The sequence below is a fragment of the Bombus pascuorum genome, chromosome 11, assembly GCF_905332965.1.
Source record: "Bombus pascuorum chromosome 11, iyBomPasc1.1, whole genome shotgun sequence".
Classification (NCBI taxonomy): Eukaryota; Metazoa; Arthropoda; class Insecta; order Hymenoptera; family Apidae; genus Bombus; species Bombus pascuorum.
In genome coordinates, this window is record NC_083498.1 from 8,058,547 (window position 1) to 8,078,394 (window position 19,848).

At 35.6% G+C, this 19,848-nt stretch overlaps 1 protein-coding gene across 2 annotated transcripts; it reads left to right on the forward strand.

Annotated features, from left to right (window-relative positions):
- The first annotated feature begins 235 nt into the window (after positions 1-235).
- On the forward strand, positions 236-12,708 carry LOC132912040 (dnaJ homolog subfamily C member 9). 2 transcript variants are annotated; one of them, XM_060969138.1, is made up of 4 exons: positions 236-437; positions 570-884; positions 964-1,130; positions 12,176-12,708. In XM_060969138.1, the coding sequence occupies exons 1-4, from the start codon at positions 344-346 to the stop codon at positions 12,437-12,439; spliced, it is 840 nt and encodes a 279-aa protein (XP_060825121.1). In that variant the 5' UTR covers positions 236-343; the 3' UTR covers positions 12,440-12,708. The 2 variants fall into 2 exon arrangements, 1 of the variants encoding a protein (XP_060825121.1); XR_009659137.1 differs by lacking the exons at positions 236-437; positions 570-884; positions 964-1,130 and adding an exon at positions 1,773-4,048 and having other exon boundaries at positions 12,176-12,378.
- Positions 12,709-19,848: the final 7,140 nt, after the last annotated feature.

Sequence of the window (19,848 nt, forward strand, 5' to 3'; positions counted from 1 at the left end):
AAATTGTAGAGGATATAGAAGACATTTTAATTTTCTTCGGTATTTCAAAATATGAAGCACAAAGACTCATTTAGTGTCACATGTATTTTGTGTATTAATCAATGATCATTGACTAAATGATTGTAGTATTAACAGTGGTAGCAATTACGATGAAAAAGTGATTGGATGTCGATAATATAGATATTATCTAACATGCACAAGTAACTCTAGATGTCGCGACCTACACGAAACTGTTTGAATGTATCCAACTGAAAATAAGCGCGAAAACATATAACCTTGTAGTTCTGTCACTTGGTGTAGCGTGTAACAATATTTATTAGTGAGTAGTTAAAGAATCAAAATCATGACAAGTTTATTAGATCTTTGTGAGCAATATTTCGGAGCTCGTGATTTTTACGAAGTTTTAAAAATTTCAAGAAAAGCTACCGATAAACAAGGTACGTAGACATAACCTATTTATTCAAACTATGATTCCAAACTAAAACATTTTTAAGTGTAACCTTCTTCTTAAACGAAAGTTAGGATTGCATTTAAATATTAGATAACAATTATTCTTAACTTCTTTTTAGTGAAAAAAGCATATCATCAGTTATCTCTCCTTGTACATCCTGATCGTGTTGAGGAGGATATCAAAGCGGAAGCTACAGAAAAATTTAAAGTTCTTGGACGAATTTATTCTATTCTCAGTGACAATGAAAAGCGTAAGATTTATGATCAGTCTGGACAATATGACGAAGAAAGCGAAGAAGTTATGATGAGAAATTGGGCAGATTATTGGAAGTCGCTCTTCAAAAAAATCTCGGTTGAAGATATTAATAATTATGAAAAGAATTACAAAGGGTCTGAAATAGAAATCAAAGATTTGAAGCGGGCTTACATGGACAGTGAGTAAATCTATAATTTTTACGAGGAAATTACACTAGTAAATTTAGTTTATTAAAACAATAAAATTACTTTGTATAGGTAAAGGAGATATGGATTATATCTTAGAAACTGTCCCATTTACTAGTTGTGATGATGAACCAAGGTTACATAGTATTATCCAAGGTCTCATAGAGAAGGGCGAAGTTCCAGAATACAAAGCTTTTACGGAAGAAAATGACAAGAAGAAGCAACGTAGAAAACGCAAGGTAAGTATCAAACAAGCAGAATTTAAAATGTTACCTACGAATTTTATTCGTATAATTAAACTACAAATAGTTATGCGGATTTATACTTTTATGAACACAAGCAGAAGAATGAAACGTCAGCAGAAATTTAATTTTACATATTAGACATTATAATAAATACTCATTTAGATATCTCACATATTTTTGCGTATCGTGCATATTCTGTCTATTTTGGTATCTTTAAAAATCTGCAGTTATAATCTTATGAAACAAAGATTTCTAATACTTTAAATATTTCTATATGATTACATTTGAAACCTATGTAAAAATTATACTTACATATAATCACTTAACGTAAGTAAGTACTGCGTTTTTTACATACTTCCATTGTGCATACCTAACAAGTGTGATTTTCTCGATGTCAAATTTGTCGAAAGTAAACGGTGTGCATTCGAATGGCTCGTAAATTTAATCGCGGCACCTCACCCCTTCAATTCCGCTATAGATCACTTTAGAGATCCTATGAACAAGTGAGCAGTACGTTATTTTCAAGCTTTTCTATTTTTATCAATACATAGTACTGGTTCACGATTGGAAGCAGTAGTAGGAGGTGGACTAGTAGTACGATTGGGAGGGGGGAATACTAGTAAATAAGTAAAGAGGGAACGCAAGAGAGGATTCAGTCTACAGAACAATTAGATCGGTTCTAGCTGATCGCTAGACGTCGCAGAATTTTCGGCTAAAATCCCTACCACGATGACTGCGATTCTTTAAGTTATTCAAACATATGAGAGCAAAATAATGATATCCATATAAAACTTTAATTAAAACGTATGATATTTTAAACAGTGCAATTGTACAATTATTCAAAATTAACAAAAATGGTTGGCATCGTCGGACTATTCCTATGCGCTTTATTGTGTGCTAGTGTCAGTGATGTACAAGGGGCGTGCAAGCAGTTAAAGAACGACGATATGATAGAATATTCCTGTACGGGTGGACAATTGTCCGATTTGGACAATCTTCCCGCATCGACTGGAAAAATTCGAATTTCTCACATGCCGATTCAACGAATAACTGCGGATACCTTTTCAAGGTTTGGTTTGGATCTCTGGGTCCTAGGGTGTTCTTACTGTGGTATAATGGACATTGAACCGGGAGCCTTTGAACATCTAAGTAACCTTCAACAATTAAGCTTCGACAACAACCGTTTAACCACTATAAAGGTATCTTGGTTCAAAAACTTAAATTACTTGACGTACTTGGACTTGAATTACAATAACATAGAGTCTATTGAGGATGGCTTGTTCAAAAATCTACCCGGCCTTGTTGACCTAAGATTATCTGGTAATCGTTTAGAATGCCTAAATCTTGTAGACATGTCAAATTTAAAGGGATTAAAAAGAATCTTTCTGAGTGAAAATTCTGAATTCAAGTGTCCAAAAGCTGTCAGTGCTTTTCTCGAGAAGCATGGAGTAAGTTTCGATAGCGATCCAGAATGGAGTAGAATTCCAAACGATTTAATTTATCCGGAAATACCATACGATTACGATGAAGAGAGTAGCATAGAGGGACAGAGTATAGAGGAGCAGTCCACGCCACTACCTGCTTATCACGAAAGATTGCATCCAACTATAACACCATCTCCAATGGCAACAACACAATATACCCCACCACCGTTCCGTACAACCGAAGAAGTAGTTTATCGTCCACATAATTCTCCAGATTGGAGAACAACTCCAAGAACAGACGCAGACCCCTACGAAAACAGACCAAAAGCTACAGTTCCACCATACGACATCAACATGATATATCAACAACCAGTCCCAGAGGAATATTGGAGAACAACTACAATCTTGTACGGAAGTGGAGGAGAAGCTACAAATCCGTCATATTACGAAAATACAAGAGCACCATATATTCCACCAAGAACCGTTGCACCAATCGAACGGGTAACATATCCACAACGTGAAACGACGGACTACAGCAGCCAAGACATAACGACCTTGAGTTCTTGGCCAAGAACCTCGGAATCCATTGGTGCCGGTGGCGAATACGAGGTCTATCCACCCCACAGAAACCAAGACAAACATTACACAGAACAGCCGGATTATTCAAACCCACCTAACTCAGTCCTTTTGGCATCGAGCCAAATACCACCTCATGTGGAGCTTAACACAGAGCGTTCTATGGATCCCTACTCTGGTTGGTCTGCAAAGAATAGTATGCCATCAAACGAAAAGTATCCACCTACATCTGTACCCAATATCGAAAACAAAGCATCAGAAATTTCGGTTCCTTCTTTACACACGACTCAATCCATTCACTCTATCCCACATATACCAACTGTAATGGTTCAACCTGCTCACCCTGAAAATGTCTATCAACCGCCATATTACGACCCCGCAGTCACTGTTCATTCACCGCCATCGGTGAATAATTGGCCACAGCAGGAGGAAGGGACATCGGCAATCGTGCAAATTGAAACGACTACCGATAAGCCATTGCCTAATTGTTCAACCAGGAGTTTATCATCGTCAAAACAGAGCTCCATCACGATGATCATCGTTTCCGTTCTTTTTGCGATTCGCGTCCTTGTGGAGGGATTTTAGCTAAAAGTCTCGTTAAACTATTTAATATTTATCTATATATTCCGATGGAATCTCCGACAATGAATCAAGTTTTCGTTGACGAATCGAATGTTTGCGTGAACCTGTGCGGGTGTATTTGCTCTCGCAAGCACCGAACTAGAGTTGAACGGAAAGACGTTTATCTAATCGCAGACTATAAATCGGGTGATTTTATAAGTGCTGTTGGTTTCGTTCGTTTTCGGTTTTGGATCAATCTTCAAGACTTTGTTTATCGCGATTCGCTGTCAGAGGAACCAAACGAATTGATTGATTCTTCAGAAGCACCGCGGAGCCTGCAAAACCCAAAGCGTATGTATAGTATACTGCAATCTTGTCGTTTGTGGTTTCATTGACTTAATTTTGGTCTGTTCTAGACGAACTACGTGATCTTATTGTTATTCTGTATAGGTGAAGAAACTGTATGGTTTGGTACATTAACGTTTTTAATGATGCAATGCACAGGAATGTGTATAATTTACCAAATCATACAGCATCATTGTTATGAAATTACAATGGTGTCACATTGGTCGTGTTGTAGGACCTTAAGCGGTTTATTTGCTAGTTCTGCACGCTCTAGAACGTATCGAGAAGATGTGCATCGTTTGTTTGCCAAGGAGGAGCGCCAAATATGATATCCACGGGGCGCGATGCTGAATATCAATTGAAACAGTAACAAGCGACGAGGGCCAATGCAATGTATCCGGTGTGCTAATGAAATAATTACTAATGTCGTTCAATCTAATGCTGAGCGTTATGTAACGACCTTGACTGGTGTACTTTATCGAGATGTGCTGCGTTTCATGTTTTGTCAAAGAGCTCAACCCTTTCGTATCTGTGGCGAGATATCTCAGCAATATACGGCTGAATCATACTATGAATCATACGTTATATCTTGCGTGTTTCTTTTTCTTTTTTAAATCATTAATGGCCAAAGTAAAGCGAGGAAATTGCGTAAATGTACATGTAATAACTTACATGTTGATTTGTGAGAAATCAGAGATGTTTAGCTAAAGTATTTTGTATAGCTTAAATTAATTACGTTAGGATTAAATTGTCATCTTTCGCAGATCTCAAAAATTTGTTCTTTTTTATATTAGGAGAAAAACTGTGAATCAGAAGTCACTCTAGGTCGAAGGATAAGGGTTAAGTGCAGTGTAGAAATTATATATTGATTTGTACAGGTAAAAAAGTATTAGGATAGTAAATATTTTGCAGATGTTTAATTTATAAGTCAGAGATTAGAACGAGAAAATTTTCATAATTAAAAAAGAAGAGTTTACCATAATGCGATAAATATTTTATGATTTAAATGATTTCCAAATCTTCGGAATAATTGAAGGGAAATGAACGGATGAAATATCGACTCTTAATGGGGCAAGGTACGACGTAACTTATCCATAAATTGGGGTAAAAATCAATTCGCGAAACATCTCGTGCGCAGATGCGAAGGGGTTAACGGTGCTAAAGGTAGAGCATATCATACTGTCAAAAAAAATATTCATATTCGTATTGGATATCAAGGAGATATTCCATCGTAGATTTTTTAAAGAATCAGTCCGTTTTTATACTCGTTCTTCTGGGGTGCTATAATTTTTCTTGCGTCGTTAAGATCTGTTGAGTTTCCACCACAAATGGAATTAAATATTCCATTAAAGAAATTGTATAATTTCTTCAAAATTCAGTGTATTTTATTTTATATTGTTATATTATTACGTTTCTGTAAATTACGTAATAGAAATTAATGTGTAATGTTAATTCTTAACTCTAATATTAATTGCGAAAGAATTAATTTATTAAAACTATATACAACTGGAAAAGCTATTTGTATTCAACATTAAATTCGCGTTCTCTTCATTGCAACAGGTGTACTTCACTCGTGTTAACTGATCGATGCTCTCTTGACAGCCCTAAACAGTAAACAGGCATCGAGAGCGCTTGTCGGAAGTCCCGATTGCGACATTCAAATCTTGAAGCGTATCGGTTGAAGGGTCCATCATGGACTTGGTATCTATCGATCTGAACAACAAGTGCATGCACGTGCATTCATAATGAGCGTAATAGCAATGACGTCGTGAAAACTGAGGAAACTGATAGGAAATGCGAGACAGAGCACAGTACAAAACACGGTTTAATTTCTACGTTTTTTATTTTTTATTTTTTTTTCCCATAGACGTATCAACAATTAATAGACAACAATTAATAAAAGAAATTCTTTTCAAGAATTTTAAAGAATTTCTTTTTTGATCATTTTCCAGATTATAGTTAGCGAGATCTTTCTATGAAATTGTGCAATTTTATATCGATATTTTATATATATTTAGGAGTTTTATAGTATCGTTATCGTAGATTGTAGACTGGTATAAGGTTTTTTAGAAAGAGTGATATAACTTTCTGGTTTTTTTGATCTTATTTTTGTAATCTTCTGATCGATCTGTAAACAACGGTTCTTGACAGATTCTTAGAATCGTTTCCTGCTGAATTTCTTTCAGTTTACAGGTAGATTGACATTCCATTAAGTTGTCAAATTAAACAGGAGTTCGAAGTTTGATGAATTATTTCATCGATCAAATTAAACCTTTCCCCTTTCTTCTAAAATAATAAACGAATCGAATGTCTGTATGAGTAATATTAAGAATATCACAAAGATACACGAAAGCTAATAGCTCATATCGTTTATTTAAAAATTGGAATTTGTTGATTAGATTTTGAATCTAATTTACCAGGCATTTATTGGTACTTTTCGAGCAAATCTCCCATTTTCTGAAGCATCATCGTAATAAATGAGAGATCATTTATTGCAAACAATCATGTTCAAAAATACCGTCAGATGGACGTTGCCAGCATCATTTTTAATTTTCAACTTGTGTGTAGTTTCGAAGAACTTGTAAAATTTCATTTTGTCCATCATGCAATTTAAGAAAGACAAAAACCCGTAAAGAATATAAATCGCAACCTTCGCTTCTATGTAAGAAAATATATGTATTTTGCCAAGATTAAAATATCTTCTAAACTAGTGATTTTTCGACATAAATATTTGAATGCTATTTTGTAAGAAATAATAAACTACATCGATTATGCACGAAAAATTACATACATGATGTACAAATTAAAAAAAAGCGTATGTTATCTTCTATTACGTATACGCGTCCATCTGTGGAACAACTAATTATAGCAGATTGTGTTCCCCTCGAAACCATTCGCTTTCTTCTTTGTCTGAACTATTTCTTTATGTAGCAGATAATTTATCAATAATTTGCATTTATAGATTAAAATTGGACACCCTGTATATACATTACCATCTAGAAGTCATCGGACACTTGCTTACTTTGAGCAAAACGACTGTTGGAGCGTCTACAAATACGATACTTCCGACGTTATGTAATTTCAACATTTGACGTAAAAACTAACTTTAGCTAACTTTATCTCGTAATAAAAATTACATGGTAGTATAAACTCGTGCATATTTTAATTCGACTGACTGACTTATGGGTAGACGGTAAAATCAGTTCAGAAGATCGTATCTACGTGCTAACAATCATTTTGCCCAAAATAAACAAGTGTCCAGTGACCTATGGATGGGAGTGTAAATGGTTGCTCTAATAAAATTTGTCTCGACTTTACGGAACTGTTCGTTTGTGCGATAGCTAAATCGATCGATAATACATTGTAGCGAGTTATTTGCGAATGAAAGGTGTGCCAAAATATCCACGTTTGACGTGCACACGCGTGCATCCGAACGAGTGCAGAGGGTCGCGCTTCCGCAACCTTGAATTACCTCGTCTCCCAGTGTCTAGAGCGAACGATACATCTGGCCGCGAGCCTGGCGCTCCGGAAATCACTCGAATCACGAAATAATTGAAAATAGTCATCGGGTTCGAGGCAGCGCGTACCGTTGCATAACGAATTTCCTTCGAGACCAGTCATCGTTCTGGAATTTTGTGAGAATTAACCCTGCTAACATTCTCGATGATCTAGAGCCATCGATGTTACGACTGCTGCTGCTCGTTCAACAACGCGTTAATATTATCCAGTGATAATGACAGACCTTCGTTTCAATTTTCCTCGATGATGTTTACACGATGTGACGCATCTTTGGCCTTTCTTCGACATGGTTAATTATTGCTTCAATAACACGAGTATGTTTGAAAAAAAGAGAAGAAAAGGAGAGGAAATAGCTATGGTAATTACATGGATTTTATCATCAAGCGATGGTTTATGAATGGATCTCTGGTTTTCTTCCAGATGATATCTCATATTTGATTTCCTTGTTTCTAACATCTGTAATTTTTTTAAGCTGAAAGATCGTTTTCTTACCTTGTTCCATTGTTTGATATTATATACCGTAATTAATATGCACTGTTGGCGGTAAGTATCAGGGCACCTACTAATATTTGGGACAAATTGAATGTCTTTCATTGCTTTTATTTTTTAGGTATTTTATAATATAAGATACCAAATAAAATAAAATCTGTTTTTCAATAAATGTAGTAAGTAGGCACTGTAATCCTTATGGTCGACAGTGTATCTTCATCGTTCTATTCATATTATTCATAAATGTAATTCATTCAAATGTAAACGCGCTTCACAAGGAAGTGAGGACAAACGAGGCATTATGAACAGCTAGCTTCGCATCTGGTGGTCGAGGTTTAACATTGGCATGTATCGAGCTGCATTTCAATTCCTACTAGTAATAATAATAGTTCCTTCGCCGCTTGACGTTTGAATCATGCAGCTCGCTCGAATACTTAAACAAATATATCACAGTCCTTTTAGACTCCATCTTAAAATTGTAACAGAGATGCAGAAGAAGAAGTAGTTCATCACGAAGGAGCCTCATTTATTCCCACGTTACATTTGTCGAGTAAATAAATAATAATTTTTCAAATAAGAGAGAGAGAAAATAAAAGCGAACAATTTACGAAAATGGAATGTTGGTAATATGAGATTGATTGACAAAACGTATGAAATATGAAAAATGTGACTTTGAAAATATTTGAAACTAGAAATCTCATCAGCAAAGACAAATTGATCTTCCATTGCACTTTCTCAAATCATTATTACATAACAAACGTATTTGTTTAGTTGCACGAATCTTTGCATGAAAATAACAATGATGTCAACGGGTCGGAAATAAATCTTCCTATCTTGATCTAAAAATTGTTTCAAAGTGTTCGTATCATCACACGTACAATTAGATCAGACAACGAGAACGAATCTAGGTAAAAGCAACAAGATTTTGCCGATTAGATCACTGCCTAACTGTAGTAATACCAATGGTATTATGTAGTGGTAACCAGAAAGGCTACGATTATAAACTATTACATGATTTAGAATATTTTAGTTAATTTGATAGTTCTTATATTGATTTATGATTCTCCAAATTGTCCTTTACAGTGGATCTATTGAATTCTCGTCTATAGGTAGAATATTTCCTGCATTGAAAAATGAGGTGCTCTATTATGTTTGCAGCAATTGGTACTTATGATTGTTCAATACGTAGAAATCTAAAATTGACTTATTTGCTCACCTTTTCTTCGAGAATGTCTCCTCTTACATACGATTAGCCATTTTTGCATAGATGCAGAAAACGCGTTATGAAAAGGGTAACGGTGGTGCGAGTTTATTGGACAAGTAAATAAATTTTTTTACACAAATTTATTAACCGCTTTGTAAATAATCAAAATATTGGGATTACTTAATAAGCCCGTAAGCAAATTCTAGACTCAGAACTTTATATTTATATTGAATATTTGTATTTATTTATTTCTAAGGTTCCGATATTTCCATTTACTGTTTTAATATCTAAAACTTCGTATAAATTTCGATGTAAAAATATCCGAAGGATGGGAGTTTGCCGCAGTTTCGTGATATCATATATTTACTAGAAAGTAAAAGATTGTAAAAAGAAATATTTGTGCGAATAATTCGCACACTTGATACAACCTTCTGATAAATTTACTATGTATACGAGTCTATTTTGTGTACTCCACACTTTTCATGAATAAACTATATAAAGAAGAAGTAAAAGGAATAACTTGCGTCAGATCGATCTGTCAATTTGTCACTGCCTTCGTAGTTGGACCAGGCCAGTTCTCTAACAATGAATTTGTGTTCTCTCATCGAATTTCAAGTCGAATGTCATTTCGATAAGCGAGTGCATTTAAAATTTCGCGAAGCGTTGTGTAATCGCCTAACATTAGGCCGCTCCTCAGATGTACTTGCCAGAAATTATAAATAACGGAATTTCCTCAGCACCGAATTATGGAGTAGGTCACTGGGAATATGGAACATCATCAACAAGCATGAACCATGAACAGTCGCGTCTACTTTTAATGAGACAGGCGTGTGTTATGCTTCAAAGATTGTAGGAACCCCTCTATTTATAAGGCTCTGTTCCTTTTAACTAAACAACAAATTATATATAGGCAGTTTTGTGTATTTTGGTGCGAACATGAAACGGATCATTCCACAATGCAATTTAGGTTGAATATTGTAATAAATTTGTCGAAACGCAGAGATTAATCGGTTCAGATTGTGAGTGACCTGGACAAGCTATTATATATTGGTATATTGGTTTTGTCGATAATCCACACTGTCTAAAAGAATTATCTTTAACAGTATACTATGTGTGTTATAGGAAATATTTTGAAATTTCGTTAGTACCACAGTGAAACTCGATTGTCATCACTATATTGGCAAGATTTGAAGGGAATCCGAAAATGTATGTAGACGTTCAAAGATATTTATTGCAAGTGTACATTTCACAAATATTTGGACAGTGAATTATCGTATATTAATAAGCAGTCAGTTATATTAATATTATATATTTGAGACAACTATGTTTTCATACTGTATCAATTTTTCGCCAAATTTATGTTTGCAGTAACTGTCTTATGAGTTTTATACACATTCTCAGCTTGTGTTTAAGTTTTACCAATATAATTATGGTAGTTGTGTCTCGTTATAGTGTTAATGAAATTTCAAAATGTTTTATGTGTATAGGTACATAGAAGCTTTTATGGTAAGTGTCCAATGCTTCCATGAATCATTATATATTGATTTATTCTACTGATAGATCGTAAAGATATTTCTTGAATATGTACATATAATACATAAATATTTTTTCAGTTAATCTTAAGCTGTCTAATTAATTTATACACTTCTATAATAATCGTGAATTACGAATGACTGATATTTGCAAGGTGTTCCAAAAAGTTGGAGTCAAATTACAGTAGCATGCAATGCTCATCAGAACAGGCAAAGAAATCTTAATATTTACAAGTCCTAATATCATCAGTAGACTACGGATTTTTATGCATTTATGAAAAATATAAAATTGTAAAAATATACATAATATACAAAAATGTACAAAATATTCAAAGTATAATAGTTGTTATGATATTTAGTGGATAAAATTAATTTCCACTTAATAGACTTCATTTGTTTAATTAGAATTATTTATAGAAATAGAAATTTGCATAAAAAGAGCCGAAGTGTAATCATCAGTCTCGGAATTATAACATCCATTTAATGAGTTAATAAGAAGCTCGATTAACTAGCAGCAGCAGATACCAAGAGATCGATAAATTTGAAGCTGTGCAGCTCCAGTACACTTATTAAATAAGTTAATTACGCGCACTTGACGACACGCGTAACCCTATTTTCGATGCTTAGCCATACGCCTATCCTCGAGATTATCGGAACCGGTTGCCTTTCGACTTCGTTTCTGCTCGTCAGCGAACACAAGTTAATTTTAACGAGGGGTCATCAAAAGTGGAAGATAATAAAGAATCTGGTTCCTCGATTCGACTTCTGGCGGAATACCGACCGTTTCTATTTTCTACGCGAAAATTTTTCAACGGGTCAAGTCCGTGATTTTTGCGTACACTTCGCACTCAACATCAGAAATGTTCAATGTTTCCGATGAAATCATTATTCACTCTCTACACTGTTTGAATAATATTACAGTCAGAGTCAAGAATTAGAATTGAAAATTGAGACGGTTATTATACTTGGCTGAGAGTAGCAGTGTTGGATAAAAATCGATTGCAATTGGACGATAATTGGTTAATTTAAAAATGTGGATCGAATTTGGGGAGAATGAAGTATTCATGAAAACAAGGAAAAAGGTCTTAAGATACACGAGTCCAAATATCATTAGTTAGTTTTTGTCTCTTTTCTAATAAAAATATCTAATTTCTAGACTGTAATAAATACTTTTACATTTTATTATGTTATTATATAACGAAGTATTAAATTTGTGAAAAGAAATGTTTTATTCTTTAAATAACTCCAAATAACAATTATTCCACAAACGAATGAGTCGATTTTCTAACAAAATATATTAAAAATATATGTCAATAAAATATATAAATTAATTGTAAAAATTATTGCATATTATCAAGGAAATTAATGGCGTTCATTTTTTATTTCTAGTGGGCGAAAGAAGCAGAGGAAGCTGAACGTCTAGAAAAGATGCTGAAGATCGAAAACGAAGAAAACGCAGTTGCAAACAATTTGGCGTTGGCGATTCAGAGCCGTAACGAGGCCAGAGCGAGTCAATCTGACAAATTCTTCGATTCTCTGATCGACAAATACGCGAACATGGCTGGAAAATCGACGAAGAAGAAGAACTCGTCGTCGGCTATGAAAACTGTAAAAACCGCGAAAGTTACGAAGAAAACAAAGAGGAAGACGTAGGACGATAGACTTTTTTCGCACGAATCTCTCCCTCCATGTTAGAATATTCGCGCGACTTTTATAACTTAAGTATGAATGATTGAGAAGAGCCATTTTATTGTACATCTTTTTTAAAGGAGGAAGTAATGATCATATTTAAGTTTTGTAAATTTGAACCGTGTATATCATCTTTTGAAGCCATTGTACTGATTAGAAATCCATAAATCAGTGATGGAATTCTTTGTAATTATATGTAGGTATGTCCCACTCAAATATAAAATTTAAATATATATATTAGTTTTAAAATTTATTACGGAAAATATAAAGATATTGAATGTGATTGATAATAAGAATAAAATAAAATATGACAGCGTACACTCGGCCACTATATATAATCAGACAATTTATTATACATAAATAATGTATGTTAATTAATGATTTATTAAGTTAATTTTAAGACAGGTCCTCCTATTTCAGCGGTCGATATTTACAAGAGCTTACCACACTATGGTGATGTGTAATCTACATTATCGACTAGACCTGTAATACGATTTGCGGATTTCTTCCATATTACGCCTCATGGGGTAAAACTGTTTCAGTAGTTCTCATTCCTTTTTAATTGTCAATTTAAATTTCACTATCGATACAATCGTCGATTTTAGATAATATAAATATATTAAAATGAAAACAAAAATAAGAATTTTACAAATACTAACAGGAATCAGGAGCTACTAATGTAACAATACATCAAAAATTCACATCATTCATCTTGAAATAAAGATAAAAACATTTTTATCGATTATGTTAACATCATCATTGAAGTAATCGATCTGTCACATCACTGATCGTTGGTCATTAGTTGTTCGACTAGATCGACCATAGTGTCAAAGACAAATAAGGGAAAGGAGAAGATGAGAAAAAGAAGCAGGCGTTGGCCTACCTGTTTTCTCGCTCTCGTTAGGCTTAAATTTGATAAGCCGTGATAGCGATGGCAGCGAGAATGGTGTGTTAGTGCTTTCTGATCGGTGTTAGTGGACATGGTATATATCCGGCATCATAAGTGGCCACCTCATATGGTCAATCTCGTATTACGTCTGGGCTAACTCGGACAACACACTACACATCGGGTGACACACTTTAAGGTAAACGGTACATCACATTTTTCTTTAGTATAATTCAGAACACTCCTTATGGAGGAGGTGTGTAAATCTATTAATTATGGAATCGTGGATTATCGTTTTGCTAATGACTATTAATGGCGTGTATTCATTATATCGATAAAAAGTTATTAAAAAATAAAGATAAAACACGCATTTTTGACGAAATAAGTTACTCACGAAAAGGATTTTTAAGATCTGCGACTGTTTAAGAAAAATGTCATAAAAGTACCGATTTCCAAAGTTTTGAATTTCGTCACTAAAGTAATATAAATTTCTTCATATTGAAAATTATTTGAAAAGCCTAAAAAAGCTTGATTATATTCAATTTTAGATTACCCTCATGGAATATTTTGAACTATATATTTTGTACAGTCAGGCAGAAGTCGCGGGAATTTTAAATCGTAAATTTCGAAAGGTGTCACCCGTTGTGCACGTAATCGACGCACACCTTCGTGCAATCAGCAACGGGCGACCATCTTATTACGGGTGTGTGGTACAAACATGGGTAGCAAAGTGTAAACCACCATTATTATTAGCGAAACGTGTAATAAGAGACATTCTGCGCCAGTTCGAGAAAGAATACCGAAACACAATGGGGATATTGCAGACGTTGCTTTGAACAATATTTTTCGAGGTTAGGCATAAACATCAATTAGATCCAAATTGTTGCTTTTAAAAGAATAATCCACCATGGATGGCCGATTGTTTCCATCAATATCGATTCGATTTCAATGGCGCCAAACAACGATGAAATTACAAAGCAAAAGGAGAAGATTGGTATCACGCAAAACATCCTGCCGAAGTGGTAAGCCAACGGAGCGTAAAATGAAACATTGTTCGTGGTACCAATTTGCTGGGAATTAATTAAATACAAATTTAACACTTTGAAGGGAAAAGAGAACCCGAAGCCAAAAAACAGGTTAAGTGGTTACATTGTTCTTTGTTAAATGGAATCGCGATGGTCGCATCGATGACGCATCATTCTTGTTACATTTTAACATACACTAATAATACTTTTATTATTTTAGATCTTCCCATCTTTCTTTATATGAGTTATTAATATTTTCTTATTATTTAGTTTATTGTTAGATTTATTATAGGTATAATTTATTATTTAATATATTAATTATTTTTTACTGTTTCCTTCACCATATTTATTTTTTTCATCATTATTAATAAATATTCGCTTTGAAAGGTAGATAAGAAATACATATAAAATGTTGTTAATTGTTAACATTTTTTAAGCTTTGGCTTATATATTTTTATGCTTAAGCAATAGAGATGCTTTTATAAATATACTTTTATAATTATATGTATATCTAAGTTATAATATCCAATTAATATGATCAGTAAGTATTTAACTCTCATATTGAATTTATCACATAAACTTATATACTTATATACTTGTGTGTGTATGTTTCATTGAGAGATGAAAGGAGAATGAAAGGTTTTAAGAATTGAAGCTCTTGGTCAGTGGATTCACATGGTATAAACCTGCTACAGGGAATCCTAATGTTGCACCTAGTGCAATAAATACACGGTAACAAAGCAAGCACGAACGTTTATAGATGAATGATAGTAACAAGATAATGTCACAATGGACCAAAAGGTCTTTGTCGCGTAAAGTTATATAATCAGCGAGCTATAAAGAATTCACGGTCGTAAACCATTGTGCGTGTCTTACTCAACGTTTAACTCTCCCGCGATTCGCGCGTAGTTTCTTGTTTATGGATCAATAAATTTGGCGAAGTGGAGAGGAATGGAAGGGATAAATGAAATCTAACATCGACCATGACATTTACTGGAGTCACACTTTCGGAATTATCGGTTCAATTACAACGCTTTCCCTTCTATTGCTTCTTTCTATCAATTTTCTCAATTATTATTATTTATTTTTAGTATTTATTTAATATCGCAAATTTTCATTTTTAATGGAGAAACATAGAATTCAAACTGTATATTTATTTAGAATAATTCCTCTGTGTTAGCAAATAAACGAAATAAACTAAATTTTCAAACTAAACCGAGTGTTGCAACGATAGTTTGTTTTAGCAATTCCCATGCCTGGTGAGGGATCAGCGGCGGAAAAAAAGAAACAGAGGAGGAGAACGACTACAATGCTTAGACCACGATCAACGCGCCAATATTTTAAACACGGCCCCTTAACTTCGCAGGTTCTTCTTTTCCCATATGCACTCCTAATCACGAGTCGCATCGGCAGATATAGCGTGTACCACGATGCACCCCGTTAAATCTCGAGAGGGAATCAAGGGAGAGAGCGAGGGAGAGTCGGAAAGGGAGAAAGGAAGGAAAGACGAAGAGGAAGAGAGAAGTAAAAGAGATAGAATGGGAAGAGCCGGGGTTGTAAGCGACACGATAGAAGGAGAGAGAGGACATGGTGGCTCGAGGAGGAACGTTGGGCCAACGTAAGAGGAGGAGGTGGTGGCGGTCGTATCGGAGGAGGTGAAGGAGGAGGAGACGGTGGAGGAGCAGAACAGAAGGAGAAGGGGAGAGCGACATTCCAGAAGGCGGCGGCGGCGGTGGTTCTCGTGGGAAACCAAAGAGAGAGAGAGGAGAGAGATCTCGTCTCGAGGAGAGGTTGCGAGCCTTAAGGCACCGTTCTCATCTCCCGACAAGCGCGACAAGACCGCCACAGAGAGACTCCTGCCTCCGATGCCGCCGACAATCGTCGAATTTATGATTTCATAGAGACACCTGGTTTGGCCTGGTAACGTATATACGAAATCTTCTGATCCGCTTAACGAAGAACTAAGAACCTAAATGCACTCTAAAGAATCTAAATGCACGTACAAGTACTTTCACACGGATATATATGTACAGGTTTCGGAGGAGTGTTTGCGTCGAAGACTGACAAGGTATCCGAAGGTAATAGAATTTCAGGCATTCGTCCTGGGAATTTATCGTTCCATTAACTCAAATGCTCTGTAAAGGAAATTGGATATAGCATTATTCAGTGTTCCGAGCCGCGCGAACATTTATGGGTACATATGATATATTAGTGGCAACAAGCGATAGCTGCACCCTCGCATGCGTTCACTTCTTCTGTTTATTAAGCAAGGATCGACTACTGCGTTATTCCTCGCCGATAAAGCGGCGTCGATGCACCGGGTTGGTCGAGCGTAACGTGATTCTTCGCTGCAGAACGAAGAAAAAAAAAAAGAAATGATTACGATAAGGAGCCTGGGCCTCGATCGCGTTGCTTGCAAGAACGAACTCGATCGATGGATCGAGATTACGTCAAACGTGTTGAAACACGTGTATATGTATAAAATAATTTATTTGAAACAAGTTACAGATTCGTTTGTGTCAGGTTTCTTTGTAAGGTAAAATGCTATTTAAATGTGTTGATTGGAGTACATTTAGATTTATACGTTGTACAAGATTGAACGAGGAAGCTCTAATAAGATGTTACAGAGACTCTGTGAATCGGCCCTTAGGGTGAATCTTCACGGAGCACGGGACAAGTGATTTCAAGCCAAACGAACACACGAGGAGAGGATGATGTTTAAGCCCACGAGGTTTTGGATCATCGCGAATGATCGAAGCTCGTCTGTCCCCCGGCATAATTTTCTCACAGGGTTCTTTTCAGGAATGAATCGACAAAAAATTTAATTTTTACTGAATACATAAACCTTTTTGTATGCCATTTATAATTTTTTTTTAGCGAATCTCCATTCCTAGTTTCCAACAAATCTACACGCTTTATTCTACAAAAAGGAAGAATGTGAAATAAGCCGAAAGAAAACAAAATAATTGATAAATTTTACATTACTTAAACAATGATGAATGAATAGATACACATGAAAGACGAAACTAATAACGATAAGGAACAAATTGAATATAAAGAAAACGTCTTTAACACATTTTATTGAAACAATTAAGATAAGATACATGAAACACATCCATAGAACTCGATCACACAGCAGCAACTGTTTGATTCTTAATACATTAATTACTCGTTTAATGTGTGGCTGTATCGTGATAGGTAGCTGGGACATTTCAAATAACAGTCTCTTTATCTCATGCATGGTTATTCGCCATGCAATGACAGCAGAATTGACAACAACTTGTCGTCGTGACGGTTGGATGTTATATAGTGGCAATAAAGCAGCTCATTATTATTATTACGATCGTAAGTCAAACTAGGCGTCTGAACTGCGTGCTTTATAGCACGATAATCGGTCAGCGTGCGCATCGGTATCGGCAACGACATGCACGCGCTTGATTATGCGAAAGGATAACGTCCAGTTAAACGGCGTTCAGAAATTCAACACCGATTCATTGGCGGGAATATCCATTTCTCTGACCGTTGACGTCGCACTACCGTATCCTGAGTCTTCATCCTTGCTTTTGTCGAGTGGCGATCGCTCTGCTCATACTTCCGTGAAACCTTCGTCAGGAAATATTATTGATTATTATAGTATTATTAGCTATTATTGCTATCAATACATGGGAAGATTACTTAATTGGGATCGCATTATTGAAGTTAAGGTGACTATTATACATTGACTCTTATATTGATAAGAAAATATTGACCTTTTTAATAGCATGCTATATTCATTAATTTTTATAGGATTGAAAGCAAGTAGCTGCTAATTATTATATGATTTCTTCAGAAAATTACTTGTTCAAATCTACGAGGAATAATTAAATATTCAACTTGTAATTTGTAATTTGTAGTATTCTGTAAAAAGTGCATAAATTCTACCTTTTTCACTATTCCCTTACATGTATAAATATACTTATATTATATAAAATAAACATAAATTTTCAAATATGTAATCACATATCCTATAAGTCAGTGTGCAAGCACAAAAGGCAAAATAAAACATGCCAAACTTTAATTTATAAAGTTAGATTTATTCCAAAAATTTCATTACTCCAAAGGATACAGGTATTAACAATTAAAAGCTACTAAAGCCTCCAAAGAAATACATATCCTTGAAAATCTAAAATACTACTAACATTCCACGTCGTTAACCAGTTTCCAGAAAGTTCCTGCATCCCTTCGTCAAACATTCGCAGCATTCTCCAAGTCAAGTTCAGGACACGAAGTTTCGTCAACGATGTCACCGGAACACTTCGGACGAGACAAAGGTGTGTCCAGCTTGTGCAATGAACATTTTTGACAAGGGTCACGGTGATACGTGCGCGTGCAGACGAACACCCTGTATAAGGCAGGGCGCAGAGGCACGCCGGGCAGCGCGATGAGATGAAGAAGGAGGGAAGAAGGTGGAGAGTTAATTGAATCCGAGCAGCGTATAAGTGGAATGGCCTATTCCTCCTCTGGTTCGCTCCTCTTATTCTTCTTTCTTCCCGCGTGCCTCTTCTCCTCCCATACCCTTCTTCTTCTACCGTGTCTCCCTTGCCTTACCTCGCGTCGTCCTTCGTAGCTCCTTGTACCCCCTTCGAACGGGGTACCGAGGTAGATCGGTAGGTGGAAGGACGCCGGAGGACGGAGGGAGGAAGCATTCCTTTGTCTCTGCGCGCACGGACCTAGATCATATAGTATATAATGTGTATAATGTGCATAAGGATGTGCAACTATGTAAAGTCCAACTTGACTGCATTGCACGTGTCTCTGGGTACCTGGTTGCGACCAGAATCGCGTAATTTGTCGAGTCGAAGAGAAATTTTGAATTTGGATGTGCTTTGAAGTACGAGGAATAAAAGAAGGATATTTGTAACACCTGCTTTTGTATTGTAGATTATTTCTATTCTATTCTATTTTTTTGTATTGTTTTATTTCTCGACATATAAATCCGATATCCAAATCTTTGTCCATTTTTTTGAAAACATCCTGTATATTCTAAACTAGTTCTCCTTCCTATTTCCAGATACCTGAAGTTCCCTTCGTGCTGTCAAAGAAGCGTACTCCAGTGAGTAAGACATAAGTCATGTTCACCAAATTTGTATTCGTCCTTTTTAAAACGTTCAATATACTCCAAAGTAATTTTCTTTCCCACTTCTAGTTACCAGAAGTTTCCTTGATCCTGTCAGAAACGCGTGTTTCAGCGAGCAAGACGTAAGTCACGTTCACATCGTCGAGGAGTCTGGTACCCGCGAACACCATATCGCGACACAATACCTCACGGTTACACGCACACGTACGCGTGCTTTTAAAACTGTTGTGCCGCCTATATTCCCTCCGGGAAGAATCCAGAGGGAGTCGGTAAGGCTGGCGTGCGACGGGCTTCGTCGCGAATTGGACTTTCAACCATATGTTTCTACGTGTCCTTAAAGATCTTT